General features: G+C 35.4%; 1 protein-coding gene across 3 annotated transcripts in view; it reads right to left on the bottom strand.

The window, feature by feature from the left end:
* Nucleotides 1-22,991, bottom strand: part of ADGRA1 (adhesion G protein-coupled receptor A1) — a 286,895-nt gene that overhangs the window by 110,429 nt on the left and 153,475 nt on the right. For 2 of the 3 annotated variants that reach the window (XM_054831561.1, XM_054831562.1), the window contains one exon: nt 18,875-19,090. In XM_054831561.1, coding sequence (XP_054687536.1) covers nt 18,875-19,090 — 216 coding nt within the window. Of the gene's footprint in view, nt 1-2,496; nt 2,547-18,874; nt 19,091-22,991 lie in introns of those variants that run through there. The other variant, XM_054831565.1, reaches the window with a different exon arrangement.

Raw genomic sequence — 22,991 nt, 5'->3', positions numbered from 1 at the left:
AAGCATAACGCAGACTTCTCTAATTCCTATCTTTTGAAAATTGAAATCAGAATCACAAGACAGTACAACATATTCAGCCACCTGAGAAACCTTTGTTGACTTCTTTGAAGTCAAAGAAAAACATGGAAGTGCTTGGCCAATAAATTTGTCCAAAAACTTCCTCCCAAACCTGTTCACTAATGGTTTCATCAAGTAGCTGCATAAGCTACTGTTATTATTGCTGTGACAAATGTAATTTGGAATCTTTGTAAGAAACCTTATCTAAAGTGAGGGATGTAAGCATCACCATCAATAGTCATAAAGGTTTAAAATTTTAGGTACATCTGGATAAAGATACACAGAGAGAAGTCATGTCCATCAGTTATCATCGTTAACTAAGTTTTCCAGAGTTAGTCTGTACCAGAGAGTGGTTGCAAAGAGCAGTGAATATATGAAACCACTGTGTCCAAGTACAAAAACTTTGAGCTTTAGTAAATGTGTGGTAAGCTGTGACATTTGAAGTCTAGGACAGGTGCTCTAAATTGCTTTATAGAGGGACCCACCTGTTCTCAGCTATTTTATTTGGGGAGCTCAGGGAAATTGTTATGTGACATGAATAGTCCTCTGCAGAGATTTATACAGAGGCACCTGTGTATTACCTTGTTGGTGTTGCTACCACTCGTTGCCAAGGTAAGTGCCTCTGCTCGGTTAAGATGAGTCTTCATGTTCATAAATCCTTTTCCAGCAATGACATTTTTTCATTTTGATTGTGGGCTAAGCAAATAGTCAATACAAGAAAAAAAACCAAACTGCCTTTTTTTTCCCCCCCCAGCAAATAGACATCTTTTTAATTTACCAAATACAATCATGATATACAGTCTGCCTACTATTTTGTACAGTATTATATTTTGCTCAGGGAATCATGGGAAGAATATTCAAACAATTAAAACTTATTGAAACAATTTAGCAAAAGTTTTTATGTTTCTCACGTCTAAAATTGCCGATGGAATTTTTTAGATTTTAGTTCAAAAAATACCACATTCAAAACAATTTTAAACTTGGACAATCACAACTATCAATTTTTATAGCTACTGAAAATATAATTATTTTACCAAACTTTCCATTTGTGTTGTAAAAAATATCAGAAAAAACATATAACATAGACCTTTCAAATACTTCTCTGCCTAAGGGAGCTGCACAACACTCAATAGATGACATTCTGTCTTTATAGGCTAATAAACCACCAATTTCTTGAAAAATTTCTGCACTGCAAAAATGGAAATGCATATTCAGCCCTTACCAGGAACATCTTTATCATGAGGTTTTCTGCCTATTATAGAATGGAAGTCACCTTATCTGCAGAGCATAAGCAAAAGCATCACAAGCAGCTGAAGGGCAAGATGTGTCTGACAGCTTCTTTTGCCAATAGAAGAGAAAGGAAAAAATTCAAAGCTAGCCTAAAAGCACTAAAGATTAGTTTAAGTGATAAGGAGTGTACCGGGACATTATTGGAAAAAGAAACAAATTACCTGATTAGTTTCTAATGCATTGCCTTCCTCTAAAGAAAACAAAATCAATGGAAAAATAAATCCTCAAAAAAAGGACAAAGTAAACATCACAGTAAAGGAAAGAGAAATAAAAATGTCATAGAAGAGACTGAAAAAGTAGTGAAAGAGAAATGGGTGAAAACAGTTCAGATTATCTGAACTTGTACTGATTATTCTAGATTTGCACAATCAATAAGCAAATTCCTTATGGCCAAGGCTTTAGAAGGTCTTAAGTTCTAAGGTATTCTTAGGCATGGATTAAAAAAAATAGTCACAGATTATTTTTTTAAAAGACTAATTCTTCAAAACATTGTAAGGAGTAGTATTTAAAAAAGAAAGAGGATGGCATTGTGACTTGATGTCAGAGCACATGGATTTCATAGAGTAGCTGGTCTTAAAACAAACTGTAAGTCCTTGATACAAAAGACTTCTCTTATTATGAATTTGCATATATGTAATGCTCTGGGAGGTCAATCAGGAAAGATGGCCTGTCCAACCTATGGCAATAATCACTGAAGCAGGATTTACTACTGTAGTGTCCTGTACTTTGCCATAGATTGGCTAACAGGTACAGATCAGATGGATTCACTACTTTACAAGTCTCACAACCTGTAGAAAGACAACAAATGCCAAGAAGTTTGTCTGAATACAGTTAGATATGATGAACCAGAAAATGCAGACACTGCTTTCAAACACTACAAGATTGATGCCTCTTTAAAAAAATAGCCATATGGCCAGCAAAGCTCTCTGTGATTAAGCAGGAAGGAGCAGGATTTACTCCAACAAATAGTAGCCTAACTGGATCAGCTCTAAGCATTTATCTTGCTGCTTAAGGGTTATAAGGTGATTGTAGTACAAAATAAGTACTTAGGAGCCAATACCATAGGAAAATATAAATAGATATGAGATGACAAAAGCAGTTAGATATCTTGACATGCACTGTCAGAAGCTTTATGAAAATTCTATGTACCTGGAGCTTCTCACTGATAAGTTTTCCTTCATTCAGCTCTGCAGACTTATGTGCTTGTTTACTGTACAGAGATAAAATTTGAGGAATTAATATGTACTTTTATTAAATTTTATGCTGTGGTCTGCCTGGGTTGGCTGCATGACCCTGTTATGTGACATAACCAGTAAATTTTTACTTACTGCATTTTATTGCTGTTTATAGATCATAAAAATACCAGAATCATTTCTTCCATACTTTCATTTTAATTTTAAATTTATTTTTGTTTAAGGCTGCAAGGGACTGTAAGATAATTACCAAGAAAGCTACCACTATGTAATAGTATGAAACTATTGATAAAGACATCTCAAAGATGTTACGGTCAAGCAAATCACCCTGAGCATGCATTTAGGCTCTGAAAACTTCCAAGCAATTTCTGAACGTTGTGTTCAAATGTCCATTTCAGCTGTAAAATAGGTTTTAGAGCTCTAGCGATGCCATGTGATAAAAAGCATACAGCATTTTTCAGTATGTAGTTCTACAGTTAAAATGATCTACCTTATTTCTTCTTGGGAAGAGGTCAGTCAGTCCTCTTGCATGGCTTAACAGAAGAAAATACAACTAGAATGCAATAACAAGATAAAAATGTAGAAAAAGGCACAGAAAAAATATTTATGTTTTCAAGATTGATTAAGCAAACAAAACCAAATTTGTTCTACATGGCAGAAGTATTACAGAATGAGCTTCTTATGCTCCACAGGAAAATTTTTGGGAAAATCTGGAGAGTATTGTGAATGTGTGCAAGGGACAATCAAGAAAAGTTAGAACAAGTTATTAAAAGTCTTAATTTAAAGTAAATAATAAACTGTACTTAGACATTTCTGTTGATACTTTCCTTCATAACTAAGTGGCGTTAACTCAGTTTAGCCGAATTCATTTCCAAATTAATTCAATTCAACTGAATCAAAGCTACTTTGATTCTGGATAACAGTGCCTACTTCGAGTTTCATTTAAACACTTTCAAAATTCATTCAGATTAATTTTCCGCAATGTCTTAGACAAAACCCTCAAACTGAGTACAAGGGAAATGAAGAAATGATGCATGAAGTGCCCTACAAACTGTTATTTCTATAATAATCTTTTCAGCAACTCAGAACTTACTTATATTTAATGCATTTTTATATATTATTTTGATTTTGATTCATTATTTCAATATATACATATTGAAACCTACAGAGGAGGTCTCTCAAGCCCTTTCAACTGCTAAGTAAAATGGCGTTGGTATCGTTATTTCTTCTTTGCAGATCAGTTTAGCATGCTTTCACAACAGCACAAGAGAATGTACTAGCAAAGCTAATGACACAACATGAGAAAAAGAGTTCTTAAGAGAGTTCTAGCGCCAGAAAGTGTAGGGAAAACCTTTCTTCTTAATTGTTGTGTGAAGACATCACAATAGCTGTACGTGAAATCTGTAGCCCGTTCCCTTCTTGCACTGATGATGTTTAATTTAGTGTCCTAAAGCTGTGAACCTCACTCCAGTTACTTGTTCATTGAGCTGAACATACATCTCCTCCCTGACCCTTCAGGTTATATAACAATGTCACATGACACATCTGCACATTTTGCCTACAGAAGGTATATTTCATTTTTTGATTCTCTTATCCATAGCCCAGTTGCAGAAGACCCATTTCATTTTAACGGAAGCTTATTCTGAGATCCTAATAATTATTAAAAACATCATTATTTGGACTGAAATATAAGGCCAACCTATTTTACTATTGTACCACTTTCAAGGATACTGCAAAATCAGCAAACACATGGTAGCTCATATCAACTGTATACATGTTCCTGAAAATGGAAGGCATATTGGAAAGACAATCATCATCTAGATACCTTACTCTTCCTAATGGTAAGAGTGTTTTAGAAGGATTGCCAGGGCATGTCTCCTACATAAACAACTACTACTAGCATAAGCCTGAACAAATACATTACCGTCTATCAAGGATGAGCAGATAATTAGGAGAAGCAACTGATTACCAGCTCATGCTTATAGTGTCTCATTTCTCAAGGAAAATCCTCATCCAGCTCCCAGCAATGATAAACAGGACCATAGGAAATACATATTGCAAGTAAGGATTTACATGACACAACCATGCAAACAAATAATACAACACTGTGACCAGCAACTATTAAACTAATATAATGAATGCTTACAACCAATTTGTTTTAACATGCTCTGGTCAGACCTGTCATTATCTTAACCCTTCGTGCCCCACACTAGGCATCAAAAAGGATTGTTGGGGCAGGCAGCCAAAACAACCATAGAGCTGTTCGTTCACTCCCTGTCCACCGCAGTGGGATGGGGGAGACAATCATCAAGAAAAAAGGTAAAACTCATGGGTTGAGATAAAGACAATTTAATAGGACAGAAAAGGAAAAAAAAAAATAAAAAAGAATATACAAAACAAATGATGCACAGCACAATTGCTCACCACCCAGAGCCAATGCTCAGCTAGTTCCTGAGCCATGTGCCTCCCAGCCCACCCCCCAGTTATATACTAAGCATGATGTCATACAGTACGGAATATCACTTTGTCCAGTTTGGGTCAGCTGTCCTGGCTGTGTCCCCTCCCAGCTTCTTGGGCACCCCCCGCCTTCTCATTGGCAGGCCAGGATGAGAAGCTGAAAAGTCCTTGCCTGCTTGGCAATAACTAAAATATTAGTGTGTTATCAACATTATTCTCGTCCTAAATCTGAAACACAGCACTATACCAGCTGCTAGGAAGAAAATGTTACCCTATCCCAGCCAAAACCAGGACAAATACTTACTGAATTATCTTACTTTGATGATTTAAGTTTGACATATATTAAAGCATCCCTGAGCTTAATCTAAGAGAAAAAGATAACCTTTTAGAATTTTTCAAATGAAGATATAAAATAGTGTCCTAGTTACTCTATGTTTGATTCTTTTTTTTAAAGTGATAACAAATTGAGTAAGATCTTTCCAGGAATTCACAGATCATTAGCCAAACTAAATACAGACTCCTTTTTCAGTGCAGTGATTCCATTGGGGTTATACAATGGGAAATCAGGCCCAAATAGTAGAGCAATAGGTTTTCTGAGTATTTGTTGCAGATAGTCAGCTATCAATAGATTTGAAGATTGACTGCTAGTTTTCAATTATGTCTAGAGTGATGTTCCAAACTTAAATGAATCCTCAAGAAACAAAACATTGAGAACCACTGTAGCAAAAGGTAGCCAGTGAGTCTAATCTTCTTTGAAAGTTCCTTCCTTAAAGGAGCTCTAGCAGTTGCACTGTAGAGGAAAATGTAATGCTGAAGCTTGGTTCTGCCATTTGATTTGATTTGTTTTTCACAGAATTAAGCTAAACTCTAAGGGTAAGACGCACTTTATTTCAAATACACTACATACATTCTGACACATACTCCCGTTAGACATTTACTTACTACAGACTTCACTTAAATCAGACATGAAATTTCTGAAAAGTAAGGATTAAAATATAGATGCTATATCAATCAAGTACACTGAAAGCCCACAGAGACTGAAAATCATTGTTCTGGTGAACAGGAGCTGTTAATAAAATAGTTTGGAATGCATATGTAATTCTATTTTACATGGAAATTAAGAATGTACACATTTAAATGATCAGTACCACTTAAACTGTATTTTTGATGTTCTGTGGCATTTCTGTAGATGACTGCTATTATCAGAAGAGCAGCGATAAAGTCTGAAGAAACACAACATAGCTGTAAATAACTCTTCAGTTCAATGAGTCTGATAATTATATGCAACTTTGATAGACTATATTTAGTAAGAGTTTCAAATCTGTTCGACACTTTACACAGTACTGATCAAAGTGAGCTTATGAACTACAGGAGGCTTTCTGTAATACGATGTCACAGAAATGTAATTTTTTTTTTTTTTTTTAAAGTGTCAAGTCCTAAGCTTACTCTTTTTCTTTCAGAGTAGCAGCATATGCTGGTCAGTGAAGCATACACCACACAGCTGTTACATCTACTGTATGACCTGTACATATTGAATTAGCCATTGTGTTTTTCAATTCTGGTTCATCAGACTTTTGGTCTGAGGGACTTTAATCTAAATTTAGCAAAAGAATACAATTCAGTATTATCTTGTCTATCCATAATTCATAGCCTCCAGTCTGTTTTGATCTAAAACAATTGGCCAATTTTTTTTTTCTTTTAAACAGTAACATAGGATGTATGAAAAAAAATCAGTACAAGGATTAATGGCAGAAAACCTCCCAAATTGCCATTTGATAGTGTATGAATATACATTTGCGTGCAGACAGAGAACATGTTAACAGATGTGGGATTTTTAACAACCATCACTCCTGTTCTCAGGTTTTTACATTTGCATTCATGGTACATTAAGAAAGAGAACTATTTCTACATCTAAGAACATATACAACAATTTAGTGAATAAATAAAACCAAATGTGGTACTGTAAGACCTAATCCATTAAGATGTCTCAAAGCTTCAGGTCATTTTTTTTTCCAAAGAAGGAACCAATTTCCTGTACTGACAATCTTCTGGATGCAGTCTGTTGTTGAGGAAATCCATAAGGCATACAAAGGTGGATATAAAAGAGAATTACCACTGCATTTCCTTTTCTCTGTATATTTTTCTCCCAAAGCATCCAGCCTATTAGACTCCTGGAGGCAGGAAACAAGGCTGAATTGAGCTTTGGACTGACCATTCATGGCTCTGCTTATATCCCTAAATTCAACACTTATCACTAACATTTGAAAGAACATTAGACTCAAGTTTCTTACTGAAGTACTGAATCTTTCTAGCTATCGTAACTACAATTGTAACTTCTGATTAGTGTTTTTTAAATTACTGTTTAGTAACTCATTGATACTAATAGAAGAAAGTGGTACAAGGCCTAGATGAGGAGTCATTCAAAACCATTTTTTTTCTGAAGTTCATTAAGGAAATCTAATTGTCTGTATTTCATCATGAAGTTCTCTCAGAAACAAAGCAAAGCTACATATGACTCTCATTCCCTAAAAAAAGATAGTGAAGCAAATTAACTTCACTTAGAATGACTGTCTGCATGTCAAGTCATACAATGAATACCTATTTAGAATTCCTTTCTCTGTAAAACAGAGCATAAGTGCTTCATTAAAAACTAATCTGGCATTGAAACCAGTAAGTTCCTTCACTGATAATTTGGAAACTCAATTAACCCCTGTAAGTTCCTTCATTGACAATTTGGGAGTACAATAATAAAAATAATAATTTAGAATAATGAATTCATTCTTATTTAGAACTATGAAATTTTGAAGGTGTGATTTTTCTAACTCATAGTCAGGAAGTTATGCTATGATCACATCTGTACTTTTCAGGTCTGTACTATGTTAAATAACAGTTCAACCAATTTACAACCTTTCCTTTATATATTTAATTTATATTATGCCAACCATACATAAATTAATAATGCAGGAAGAGTTCCCTGTATGAACATGAATCAGCATATCAACATTAGTTTAGTTAAAAATCAATTTCTGATTGAAATGGGCTCAAGAAATACTATGCACATCTTTGTGAGATGCTCTCCGGGACAGTAGTCATGCACCCTTACATCCTATTTTACAAGTGTAACACATGGCATTCAGTCTAAAATGGCAGAAAAGAATGAATTACAGTCTCAGTCAAGTCTCATAATGCAAGTCTTGTCATAAAGTTTTGGTTAGTTTTTTTTTTTTTTTTAAAGAAAGAAACAACACTCCTTCTCCCCCATCAACAAATCTCTCCCTCTTCCCACACCCTCAACAATATATGTTTTAACAGAGCAGAGAATTATCTCATGAGGACAGTAAAGGCAGCAAACTGATTCTACTAAGTTAACTATTTTCCCCCTCTCCTTTCCTCACTCTTTCTACTTCATTCTCCATTTGTATTTTTTTAGGAGACATTCTCAAAGTTCAGAAAACAGATCAAACTCAAGTAGTTTATAGGCACCATAAACATGTAATATTACTTGTGCACGTGTGCACTATTCCTTCCAGAATAACTGTTGCTAACCCCATACACACAGAAACCAGGACTCCAGTCCCCAAAATCATGAAGCTTGCTTAAAAATTCTCTAATAAAGTTATTTATATACACGCAGGCATATGCGCATGTGTGCTCATAGATGCGCACAAGTTTACCATTTTTTTCATACAGCAGGGAATACCAGAACTTTACCTTGATTTTTAAAACAAAAAAATTCTCACATCATTATTTCATCTATACCTTTTTAGTGAATATCACTGTATTACATCAACAACTACCACAGGAAAATTTATATATATATGTATTTTTAGATTGACAAATCAGAATATGCTAAGTGCTTCTGGATTCATCATGATACAGAACATCTCTCAAGTTCTACAAAGTGATAACAGTCAATGAAATAAGGAAATATTGAATCCTTTAACTGAAAAAAGAAACTTCACAGATTCCCACTAGTATCTTCATGCTTTTTTTGGAAGTAACAAAAAAAAAAAGAGGTGAATTCCTTCTCCCAGCTAAGCTCAGCAAAAACACAGAAACAGCACTCTGCCCAATTAAATAATTTCCTCATCAACAGCAAGGCAATATTGGCAGTAGTATTTTAACTCATGTCATGGAGACAGTTCTGAAGTATACTAGTCTTTTCATGCATCAACTCATTGGTATGGTAGTCTCTTCATAAGCCACTTTAAAAAGTATTCTACACAATTGCACCCCTAGGTCTACACTGTGTTTAAAATAGAGAGGTAACATACCCGCTTCCTGGACTGAAAATTTGCATTCCATTAACTGAATTCCACTACATATTCAGTAATTGCTATCTATCTGTAGATATGTATATATATACACACACACTCTCTGGAAAACTCCCACAACATAAAAATTACAGTATCCTAACTACCACATAGAAAATCACATAGATTAATTCCTCTACATCCAGAAAACTAAAAACCACTCAAAAAAATCTTTGATGCATGACCTCACATACTGCTGTATTTTCCCTGAGCAGACCAGATCCTTAAGAGTAGCTCCAGCCAACACTGTCACTTTTTAAGGAAAAAGACTGTACCTTTCAGTGAGCACCTTTATACTATATGCAGGGACTGAATTCTCCAAAAGGAACCTCCTCACCTCTGTGCCATTGGCCATTTCCCCCTGATTATCATATACAGCTGGAGACTAGAAAGTCAGGAAACAATTAGAGTTTCTAGGAGAAGAACCCACAATCAGGAAAAAAAAAATCCAGCCATATGACCTGCTAATTATCAAAGCAATCTATTTTAGTGAGCTCTTTGTCATCATCAAACTATTTGTGGTCCAACATAAGCCAGCAGGAATCAAACCAACTCAGAAAAAAAACCCAAAACAAACAAACCCTTTTAAACACACTTCTACAGTTACCAAAATTATCCATTTAGAAATTGGAAATGTCTTCTGTAACAGCAAAAATAGATAAAAATCAATTACCTAAACAAACATGTATTGAAAAAGGTTTTGAGAAACAAAATGTAATTATTTATTGGATATTGAAGTATGTTCTGTTAGCCGGCATCAATCTTCCTCAGTGAAAATAAAATAGGCATTAGAAAGAGCAATTTAGAAAAGAGTAGCTGAAAATATTCAACTTATATACAGTTCTATAAAAAATTTTAAAAGTTGATTATTAGTATAGCAACAAAATTAGAGTTGGGGTATAATTCCTCAAATGTCAACACAGAACTGGGAATTTCACTAGTACTCAGTATTCAACTTGTTCATTATTACCTTTGTACCATTAACGTAACTTAAAATATGTTTTAACAACTAATGTGCTGTGTTATTAACAGTTACAGTGTCAATGTGGTTTTGTAATGAGATTTATCTTAATTAGTGTACAAACTATTATTTAACATCAGAATGCACATGAAGGAATCTGATAGTTTATAACAAGGCAACTAATCTTACAATGCCCTTTGGGAAATCCCAAAGAGAGCCTTTCTGTAACAAGAGCAATGGTGCTGAAAATCAGAAGAAAACAGTCTTTTAGCCAACCATTGTGGATAAATGACAGCATATCTCTCAGATAGATATTGACAGCATACATAAAATCAATATGATTCATATCTTGTTTCACAAGAAAGCAAATGTGAGTTGAAATAACAGAATTTTATATCAAATACAAGTTGGTAATTTTCACAGTCCTTTTGTCCTTCTATTTATTCTCTTCAAGCTATTCAGATTTCTTTTCACTTCTTCATTCATATACAAGGTAGAAGTCCAAACTGTACATAGTATTAAAGGAGAAGCAGTTAAATAACATTAAGTTTTAAAAATAATACATGTTTCTGAAACATCAATACCATAAACAATGAAATTCAGAAAACACTTCCAGGTGGCTGATATTAGTTGCAGAATAAGCATTTAATCTCCTAAAAGAGAAGTGGTAAAGGGCATGATAAAAAAAAAGAAAGGACATGAGCTTGTAATGACACATTTTAAAGTTTGCTCTGAGCACCTGTGAAACAGAAAACAGTGATACAATAATTTTTTCCTACTTTAAAAAACCATAATGTTAACATGAATTTTTATATGTTACAACATATCTTAAACAAATATAAGAATTGTAGAAGCCCTCCTGTATACGTAACATAACTGACATTTGTCACTCATGCATGAATATTATTTTGGCACCGTTTCATTTTCTCAGTGTTTAGGAAGATCTGCAAGAGCAGGATAGCCATCCACATTATAAAAGACCACAGAAGCATGTGCAGAGAAAAGGTGGTATATTGAACATAGCTTACCAAACTGCAAATGGTGAGGATGTCATAGTAGGCATAAATATATAAAGACATTGTTTGAGAAGGAATAGTAGTAAGAGGTATAAATAGACAAATGTGTGATTTGAGCCTCTGGAAGAAGATAGAGAAGGGCAGTTTGTCTTGTCTGGTTTGGATTTCAAAATTAAACCCATCTAATCTAAATGACAGACATTTCAGTTTTTTCCATAGCTAGTACTCAGTGTGCAATCTAAACACACCTGCAAGCAAATTAATGCCTGCACAGAAAATACTAGTTTATAAATCATATTGCTGTAATTCAAAATAAGGGTAAATTGTTCCCAGATCTTTTCTTAGTACTGAGTGCTTTTACTTAGTTTAAATTTTATTTTAAAACAAGGACTCAATGGCTGCAATAAGAGATACCAACAGCTACTTTTTTATACCTCCTAGGTATTATGTCTAAGAATAAAGAAGAATATAAAAAATTTCTTTTTAAATGTAAAAAATATAATGAATGTGATTATTCAGAATATTGAATAAATAGATACTATATATCTGGATAGATTCTAAATCACAATAAACACCACTATAGGATAAAATTTAAAACCGTATGTGGTGGGTTGACCCTGGCTGGAGGCCAGGTGCCCACCAGAGCTGCTCTCTCACTCCCCTCGTTCACTAGACAGGGGAGAAAAGGCATAACAAAATGCCTGTGGGTCGAGACAAGGACAGGGAGAGATCACTCACCAATCGTTGCCACGAGCAAAACAGACCAAACTTAGAGAGGGAATTCATCTAATTTATTACTAGACAAAACAGAGTAGAGGAATGAGAAAATAAAATCGACTCTTAAAACACTTCCCCCCACCCCTCCCATCTTCCTGGGCTCGACTTCACTCCCGGCTTCAACCTGTCCCCCTCAGCGGCACAGGGGGACAGGGAATGGGGGTTACGGTCAGTTCATCACACGGTGTTTCTGCCGCTTCTTCATCCTCAGGGGGAGGACTCCTCTCATCGTTCCCCTGCTCCAGCATGGAGTCCCTCTCACGGGGTGCAGACCTTCAGGAGCAAACTGCTCCAGCGTGGGATCCCACAGGCCACAGCCTCCTTCAGGTGCCTCCACCTGCTCCGGCGTGGGGTCCTCCACGGGCTGCAGGTGGAATCTCTACACCCCCTCATCCTTCCTCCATGGGTGCAGGGGGACAGCCTGCTTCACCATGGCCTTCACCACGGGCTGCAGGGGGATCTCTGCTCCGGCGCCTGGAGCACCTCCTCCCCCTCCTTCTTCACTGACCTTGGTGTCTGCAGAGTTTCTTACATCTTCTCACTCCTCTTTCCGGCTGCAAAAGCTCTCTCTCTCTAAGTGTTTTTCTTCTTCTTAAATATGTTATCACAGAGGCGCTGATTGGCTTGGCCTTGGCCAGCGGCAGGCCCGTCTTGGAGCCGGCTGGCATTGGCTCTGTCAGACACAGGGGGAGCTTCTAGCAGCTTCTCACAGAAGCCACCCCTGTAGCCCCCCCGCTACCAAAACCTTGCCACGCAAACCCAACACACCGTATTTTAAAGATAAAAAAAACATATAAAGGGATGGAGCAGATAAAAGAGAATAAACTTTAAAATCCTTACCTCACATAAAGATATCCCTTTTTGACAGTACCAACAACCTACCCATGGAGAAAGGAGAAACAGACCTAGAATGTTTACTGTAAAATCAATATATAGAATTTATACCCAAGCAAACTTTCCCATGAGTTCCCAGAGCAAATTCTCAAATTAATGTCAATACCCAATACAAGAAAAGCAAAATACTTTGGGTGCTAAGACACACAAAGTAAAGAATAGGGACAAAAAGAAAAATGGGCGAAAGTAGACAGTTCCCAAAGGAAAAGGAACAGGGCAAATTTTGCTAACATGAAATGTCTTGATCTGGATATTTAATCATAACATATTTTACAATACTTGGTGGAAAAATATTTTAAAACTAAAATAAGCTATGATATTACGTATTCTAGCATTGAGCCCAGTATCTCTCTGTAATATGCTATACACATAAAACTAAAAACCTAACTTTTGTTTGGTGGTGTCCTGCTTCACTTGGCAGTGTTTTCTTTACTGCATGTTTTCTGCAGTTGTAAAACCTACAGATTCAGAAAAAAGAAAACAATAATCTTGTACTCATCTGTATGATACAGACATACTCAAAGTTCATCATATTTGATGATGAAGGTGCTGTAATACTCTCTAAGAAGCAAAGTGCACTGGGAAATTAGAGGAAATAATGATGGAAATGATGATGCCAACATAATTCATGCTACATTTATGATGCCTATCAACTTCTTGTTATTACACTCTAGAAAAAAAAAAACAAAACCCAAACTCTAATGATACACTGTGGCACACTGTAGTATTGCAGCATTTTATTGGGTATGTTGGCTGGTATTTTGTTAATATGGAAGATGTGGTCATGGAACATTTCAGTATGAATCTTCTCAACAGCAGACTGACAAACATTTGTGCAATGTTTTAATGCAGAAGTGAATGAAAGAAGATCTGGACTGTGGGACACTTAGTCTGATAGACTGGACCAGAAAAATTAATCAAAAGCAGCCATCTTCTGTGCAAGTTGCACAGAAGTCTTTTCATTTTGTATTACATTTTGATTGGGTTCACAAATTCTATACATTACTTTGAATTCTAAATTTCCTTAGCTGATCTTACTGCCTTGAAAAATTCTGTACACATGCATCCGGAGAAGGGAAAAATGTATCTTAAATGGATAAACAACTCAATGAAGTTAATAACAATAAGTATATCCTTAAGTGAAAATACATTCCATAATCAGGTTCACAGGTGATTAGAAGATACATACCATTACAAATTGCCACTGCAAGAGGAAGGTTCCTGTTAATGAAAATGTATGATCTAAAGATCTAGAAGAGAAGTTTTTAAATGCTGTTGCTGCTTTTGTTTCACAGAAAGAGATTGCTCAAATCTTAGCCCAAACTAATTGTTTTTGCAGGAGTACTGTAGGAAACCATCTTGGAACCTATAAGTGGGTAACTGCACATCTTACACTCTGGCTTTGACACTTCCAGTGTAAATTGTAATTATTATTTATATAAGAATAAGTTTTTACATTAATGAGAAAGTTATTGCACACTCAACTAAGCAGCTTCCAAATGGATATAATTAATTATCTATAGAGATCCTGAACATTTCACATATAATGGATTGTAGGAAAGGCACTTTCATTATAACACCTATTTTCTGCACCTTCAAACATTCCCCTTCATAATTCCTCTGTGGGTTTTTAATTCTGTGCTTTATCCTACCCCAAATGCCTTGTAACTTGTTGCTGGAAATCTTTCATTAAGTTCTTTTCTGCGTTCCTGTTAACTCTTACATATGAATTTACAATTATTTATACATTATTTGTATGGTCTGAAATTAAAAATTTATTTTATGCAAGAAAAAACCTTTTCTTACATACTGATTGTATATTTTCCAGTAAGTATCTGAGACAAGAATATTTCTAAAACTGTATAATGTCTCAAAGTGGTATAAGCAAGTAATCATAGGATTTTACCAAAGCACTTCAGAAATTTTTTTGTGGTTATCATGTCTAGTACCAATCATAGTACCTATTTAACTTTTAACATTTTATCACACAGACATCATCTGTAATACAATGTGACAAATCAAAAGGTCAGTCTGGCTCAGAGCATATAAGAAATAAACAGAATTGAAAAGCTAAATGGAATACATGGAGAATATTATGAGGAATTCAAATTTCGGAAGTCAGGGATTACATGTGAAAATATTGATTATTGAAATTTTGAAACTTAACTTGCTAATTCATTCATGTATCAGAAGAATAATTAAAGAGAGGAACAGACTTTTTACTTGACGAGGGTTTTCAATGAAGCTGAAACTGTAAATTATGTTAATAAAATACTTTCCTTAAAGTCCAAGCATGAATACTGAATCTACAGTCCCCTATAAACTACACATTTGATTATGATAGTACAGGAGGTTTAAAAATTCATTTTATGTTGAAGTAATTTTAGTGAGTCAGAGAAAGGGTTTACTGTATAACTGATTATCTTTGCACACTGGAGATGACAGTTTACAGGATCAGGCTGGAACAGAGATTAGGTTCAAAGTATGCTTCAGCTCTGATATCAAATGGGAACCAGACACTGGATTCATACTGAATAGCACTAAAATTTCATAAGCTGTTCTCACATTGTCCGAGTTCAAATGTTACAGCAGCCTTGCTGGTGTGTCATTATCAGGATACCCTTAGACCACAGCCAGTTATGGGACAGAGTTGTGCCTCGGGAGCATTCCTATGATAGGATCTCAGTCTGGAGTCCCAGGCCGGGAAGATGTCCTTAAGCTCACTTAAATGAAAACAACCACTGTGTCAAAATACAAGCCACTGTATGAAAAACTAGGAAGATACATCTGAGCTATTTTTTTCATCCAGTAGAGTCCAGTCAGGCAGCAAAAGCTCCCTACTAACAACAGAAATGTGATCTAAGAGAAGGCATCTGGGTCTAAATCCTACCAGAAGAAACTTTTGATCTGCAATAGTGATAAATGATTCTTTTCAACTTTTCAGATTGGTTACTAGCTACAGAGTCAGAATTAGATTTAAAGATAAAAATTTGTGTATCAAACCAAAATAATATTTTGCTTTAGGGTATTTGGAAACACTGCAAGTTAGTCTATAAAATACCTACCACATATTTGAACCATAAGTGGATATAGGTATATTTTTAACAGTTATCTCCTGAGCTTCTCTCAGGTGGATCTCTTTCAGTGCCTTTTAAATTACTTAATTTTCAAAGTTTATTATTTTTAACTCTTTTTTTTTTAACTTATTTATAGAAATTTCTTCCCCTTTTGGGGGCTCCCTATCCCATAATAATCAGATCAGGTTAAATTATGTACAGACAACCACTGACTAAATTTGTATCGATTTCCTACCACTGCCAGGAAACATCACTATGGGTAAACTACAAAAACTTTGATTGTATTATTAAGACAGTTTGTGATCATCTATTTCAGTCTTCTCTCATCACCTGCCCACAAATTGCTTCATGAGTATTCACTTCTTTAATTTATTAGTGCAATTGATTAGCAACAGACAGATGGGATAAACAATTGTTTACGCTTAGGGAGCAGATGATTTATAGTATTATACATTTGAAGAGGGCTACACATTTTAGCACAAAATATATAAACATTCTCTTTTAATAAGCTTTTTAAGGACAACTTTTGACATTTTTATTAGAAGTAAATTAAATTTGTACTTAGTGATTTTCATTAGATTTTTTTTTATTTATGATTAATCCTATGCTAAATACAAGAAGATTCTAAGAATAGTCTCAGCATCTAAGCTGAAGTCCTAAAGAGTCAGACATAATAAAGAGTATTACTTTAAAATATAGTGGCTAAACATTGGTAAATAGAACAAGTAACTCCCACCTCCATCATAAATTCTCTATTTTCCTGAACTTTCCATAGCACAATCAAGTAGGTTTACTATTTGCCTCCATTGAGCAAATATAGAAATAATTTTGCTAGTGGATGATGATAAAGAATCCCATTTTCTGTTATTAGTTACAATTCCTCAGATCATTCTATTAAACAAGGAAGAAATGCAACTCATTTCAGAATGAATTAAAGGAGTGCTTAGCCTAAAGGTTTCAGAGAACAACAATGAATGAAAACATCTTGCTTTTCAGGATTAAGTTAAAGGAATATATTCAGTCTGTTTATTCATATATTACATTTAAAACCTGAGTACATCCTAGTGTTAAAATCTAAACCCATGAAACTAACATATAGCTGAATCTATAATCTCCTGTATTGTGCTGTTATAATATTTACAAATTCATATCTGGGTGACAACTAGTGATCCACCTAATAAAGTCACTTCTGTCAGAATATCTATCACATACTTCAAAAATTGCTTTGCATGGTAATAGGTTTACTTTCTTTCTCTTGGCTTCTTTCTTTTTGTAGGCAGTAGAGGTTCCCTTCTGTATGTTGTATAAAGTCAGCTAGGTTCAAAACACATCAGGAAAGATTTTACTGAGATGTTTATATTGTGACATTCTGTCAACATTTTAGAAAGAGGCTTCAAATAAATATTCTAACTTACTCTGTGTATTTGACACATGCATGCTGATAGGTGAGATGAGAAACTTGCATTTATGATAGAATTCTTTATAACAGGAGAGAGACACCAAGTGCTTGACCACCAAACTTTCAAGAGACATATTTACTAGAAATATCGGTACTCAGTTTCTGAAGGAATGCAAGATATATTGGTAGAGCTGATAAACCTTTCCAATTCACATAATCCCATGTATATTTCTATATCAACAATACTATCATCTCATATATTGCAGAGTGTTCTAGGGTTGCTTCTTGCAGAAATCTTTTAGATCTCTGACATTTGGTTTTCATCTTATGGATGTCAAACTCTTCTCTTTTCAGACACAACTTTCTCTTTCATATAGATAGACATGTTAACAGTGTCCACAGAAGAAATGAACTCCATTGCAGGAAACAAACCTAACCCATTCTTCCATTACTAAGATGACTCCTTTTTACCAGAAGATCCTGAGAGCACATTCTACTGTATCACTGACTTCATAGCCCATGCAGAAGATCAAAATGCACCAAAAGGAAAATAAACTCAATCAACATACTTTCAAAGTTCAATAAACTAGTAATATTGTATAAAAAAATATAATTTTGTCATAGTAAGTATTTCAAGAAATAAGCCTATTAAACTGAGATTCAGCTGAAGGATAACAAAAATTCAACTCTGCAATACTTAAATTCAATAACATGCTCAGCCAAATGCAAAATTCCATTTCCTGCTAGATCAAAATTTAATTGTTCCACTTCATTATTTGATAATAACAGTGCATTCTATTAAAAGGCTTATTTACTATTGTTTTTCTTCAGCTACTACTCAAACACTCCAACATAACACTCTCCCTTGTATAAAGTTCAGAAGATAGAGAAAGTGATATTATTTAGAGGAAGTAAATTCCCTTAAAAAAATACATTTTTGCAATGTAAAATCCCCTGAGAGCTACTCACTAAAACAAGTATTTCCACATTACTTTAAAGAGATTGCTTACACATAGGAAAGTTTGCAGAACTGGACCCAGAGACAGAAAGAACAGACATTTACTCATTTCTATTCACATCCTGCATTCTGCCAGATTACATTAATGGAATATCCATTAGCACAACAAAATATGCTATACCAGTTCAAGGCCACTTACATGTTGAAATTATTAACCAGTTTACGATGCTAACAACACATAAAATATACATTTTCCAAATCAGTATTCTGCCTAAAAGTGCTACTGAAAACATACAGAAACACATCCATGAAAGTGTTTAAGGCCAGGCTGGATGAGGCTATGGGCAACCTGGTCTAGTGGAGGGCGTCCCGGCCCATGGCAGGAGGGTTGGAACTAGATGATCTTTAAGGTCCCTTCCAACCCAAACCATTCTATAATTCTATGAAATAGATAAGTTATATTCACAATTGTGCTGACTCACCCTGGTAGAAGAATTCACCAAGGAACCATTCAGATTGCCAGTGTTGCACTTGAAATTCAAATGTTGATCAGGATGGTGATTTGCTTCCCAGCTTCCCGAATCACGTACCACTGACTTGTCAGAATTTGCAGATATTTTCTGGAAAGCAGTGCAAGTCATTCCTGTGAAACTAGATGGCTTGATCATAAAGGCCTCCAGAGCAATATTACGAGATACCTGTGAAAACATTGAGAAGCAATGTTGCTAACTCATTAAGCATATTGCATTATTATATGTGCATTGTGTATTTACTGTATATAATTTATAAAGGATTGTGCATGCACACACTTTCATATTTGTAGGATAAGAAAGAAAACGGAACTTATTTAAAAAACTGATCTAGAATTCTACAATACCACAGTGGGTTTGCTTGAATCTTCTTTAGAATTGATATATCAGTTAAATCAGTTATTATTATATCAGTTTTGCAACTGTGTCATTATCAGCTTCAATGGAATCAATCTGGATTTAAAGCAATACAGTTATGAAGTGAACTAGCAACAGCAGTAGTAGGAATTATTTAAAAAATAACAAGGATGTGCTTTGTACCTCAGAAATGAAACAGAAAGCTTCTTAACTATTGGGTGGATGGATTGGTTTTTCACAGATCTTGTTCCATTAGAATATTGAACATGACTATAGGGTTCAATGCAACACCGTGTTACGGGTCTTTGGCCTATCCTTTAGTAAGGTGACGTGTCTAGATGGAGACTGTAGCACAGTGCAGAGACACACATCTCTCCTTAAACTAGTATATTTATTTCAGCACAGTCCTCTGCATGAGATAAATAAATAGCTCACGTTACACACAGGTTGACTAACTTAGACTGGCACCATACTGATTGGACTATATGGTTTCCCCTTGCAGGCATAGATTGTTTAGGGATCTGTGAGTGTATGTATTTTGCACATTGATTGTAGTGTAAACATACCAGAGTTAAGCCACAAACTAGCAGGTTTATCAGCAGGATTAATGTATAAACGTGGCAGTCTTATATTACTGTACTTTGCTTCTGTTATGCAAACTAGCAATACAGAAGTACCTTAAATCCACCTAGTAACAATTGGTGTGAATCCTTCAGAATTTGGGGCATCATATGAGTTGTGCTGACAAGAAATTGCTTCACCAAAGAAAATCACATTAATTCATACTAATAAATGAATCTAAAGAAAATGTTTTGCATAAAAAATAAGGGGAAGATAGAAGGTAGCCTAAGTGTGTAAAAGTCATGGTATCACAACAAATTAAATCTTGGCATGAGACACAGTGCATGGCTTGCTGGTCCTCTTTTGAACTTATGAAAAAGTTTTCAAATGCACCTTCTTCAGTCACTGGAGATTCTGCATATGTTCAAAATGAAAGTACTGAAGTCTCATTAAGCAATTTATTTTACTTTTTGTTAAAATTAGACAAAACCTAGAAGCTTTCAGTATATTTTTATACTTTTTATATAAAAGTAATATATATAAAAGAAATATAAAAGTAATATACATATATTACTTTTAAAGTAAAAGTAGCCTAAAGATTCTTTTCAGTTGTTTCTAAATTCCTAAAACATCCCTTTGTTAAGTTACATTTCCACCTCTTCTGTCCTTGCCTGAAGGTGATTTTTTTTTCTACACTTGAATAAACATGCCAAAGTTTTGTATTAAAAATCCAGTGGCTGTTTATTGAAAAGTACTAAAACCTGAAACTAGATTTACCTGAATAATGTTTTGTACCATCTGCAGATAGCCTTTCAAGGAGTTAAAAAATTTACTGCTTGCAGAATACTACTACCCATATCACAGGAATCAAGCTACATGAATCAGTAAAACTCCTAGGTGGTAACAGGTTTTCTTTAATCTTGGGAAAAGCCATTTAATTATTCATAACTTCACATTTCCTGCTGTAGAATGGGCATAACACTAGTTCCCTATTTCACATTTGTGAGGCGATGGTGAATAAGATGTTTGCTGGATAATGTTGCAATGCGGATTCAAGTGATTTCACAACAGTGAGCCCTATTGTTAAAAATTTGAATATTAAATTCTTTAAACACTTGGGGTTTTCCACTCCCAAAATATACCTGTAAAGGCCTGACAATGTTCAAACAGTGTGAACATGCCATTCTCAGGACACAGAAATGGGTAATAAGCAAGGTAAAACAGTGTTTATTATGTAGGATTGTAAAATGATCTACAAAATGGATACAGATGAACTCAGAGCAAAATTATCCATGGAAACAAGCCACAGTCAGGTCCATGTTATGAAAAGCCGCAAGCTAATCTTGTCTCTAAGCAGTACAGATACAGAAAATGATAGTTTGGTGTCCATTTCCTAAACCTCAGCTAAAGGCACCACTCAGCAGAACAGTCAAAGAGTTACCTGGTTAAGCAGAGAGCAGCACCGAAGGCTGCAAAGACTGAAAGCACAAACAAAAAGCAACGTTGAAATTAGCCTAAAATATTCTGATGGTCTCACCAGCTGGAAAATGAAATGAAAACTCCTCAGAGGTGGGTTTGAAAACTATTGCACGTGCCTGAGACAGGACCATTGAGATAAGTTTTATCATCAGCAGGAAGCTTTCCTTTTCAAACTGTGCATCTGACGTATACACAGCAATAAAATAAAAGCAGGAGTGAGGAAACGCCACAGAATAACACTGAAGAAAAATTAACTTGGGGTTGCTGAGGGACACAGGGCTGGCTTCCTCACCATAGCCTGGCCTGGTGACCGCTGGGCTGTGACTAGGTCTGGTTACCATCACCGAGCCTGTCCCTCTCCCTGACCTGCAGCCTCCTGTTCCCGCCTGGCCTTGTCACCACCACTGAGGCCGTGGCCATGGGCTGGGGCTGCCCCCGGTGGCCCCCGGCCTGCCCCCGGTGGCCCCCGGCCTGCCCTGCTCCCCGGCTAGGGCACTGGGACAGGCCCTGGGTGGGGAGGCCCAGGCCCTTGTGGCATCCTGACAAGAACCTTTTGTCTATATGACTTCTCTGAGATTTTAAATACCATACAGCAGAATGACATCTTCTTTATTTTACTCTTATATGATCATTAAATGAAGCATTAAACATATCATATTTTATATTTTTATATATGAAATTATCTAGTATTTGAAAGTTGCTACTGGTTGTTCTTCCTGTAGCAAGTTTTGTATGCCATTTGACAGCAAGGGAGACTTAAGAAGATCTAAACGAAGGTATCTATCCTGGCATTTTTCTGACCTAGAAATTAGTCATTCCACAACCTCATGGAACTGGAATAACTTTTTTGTCTTCCAAAAATGATGTGGAGTAGCAGTCACGGCTCCCAAGTATCTTTTCAATGTAAAGGGAACACAGTCGTGCATATGTTATATGACTGACACAGTTTGTAGAGGTTCCTTTTTTTCAGGAATTGTATTATAAGCTAGCAGCTACCTAAGCTTTGTGGGTTTTACTTGCTGTCGTTTAAAATAAAGAAAGCAGATGCAATTTCTGCGAGACAGTTTGCTGGCTGGCCTCCCAAAGGAACAGAAGTGTTTGGTATTGCACGAGATGACACCAGAAAAACTCCACAGCTTTGTTTATTTACAAATTGCACTGAACAGTAAACCAATTCTCCTACAGAAAACTGTAAAAAGCAAAAAGATAAAGCATGGCAAAAAGGTTAGTGACACAGATCTACGTTTGAGTACACAGAATTACTGTTTACAGTAATGTCAACATCTTCCTCAAGCAGTGACAAGAAAAAAATTACCTTTGCCACTTGACATTTAAAATAAATTTAAGTATAAAGCAATAGAGCCCCTCTACAGTCACATTGCAAAATACTTCTAAAAGGCACATTATTGTCTCTATGTATTTAATATAAATAAATAAATATTTGTAGCAATATAATTTTGTCTTTGTTTGAAAGACTGCTTTTCTGAAAACATTCAGTGAAGGAACTAACGCTGTTATGCTATTTGGCTCAGTTTATAATTCAGCTCGGCCTACAATTCCTTTTTTTTTTTTTTTTAAACTTTTATACCATTTTGTTGTAATTGAAACTAACACTGAACTCACTTTTGAATAGTGTGTTCATGTAAAAGCAGTGTACAATTGAGAAAATAAT

This window comes from Grus americana, chromosome 7 (genome assembly GCF_028858705.1).
Source record: "Grus americana isolate bGruAme1 chromosome 7, bGruAme1.mat, whole genome shotgun sequence".
NCBI lineage: Eukaryota > Metazoa > Chordata > Aves > Gruiformes > Gruidae > Grus > Grus americana.
Note: the sequence above shows the minus strand (reverse complement) of the source record. Positions and strands in the feature narration are given on the sequence as shown.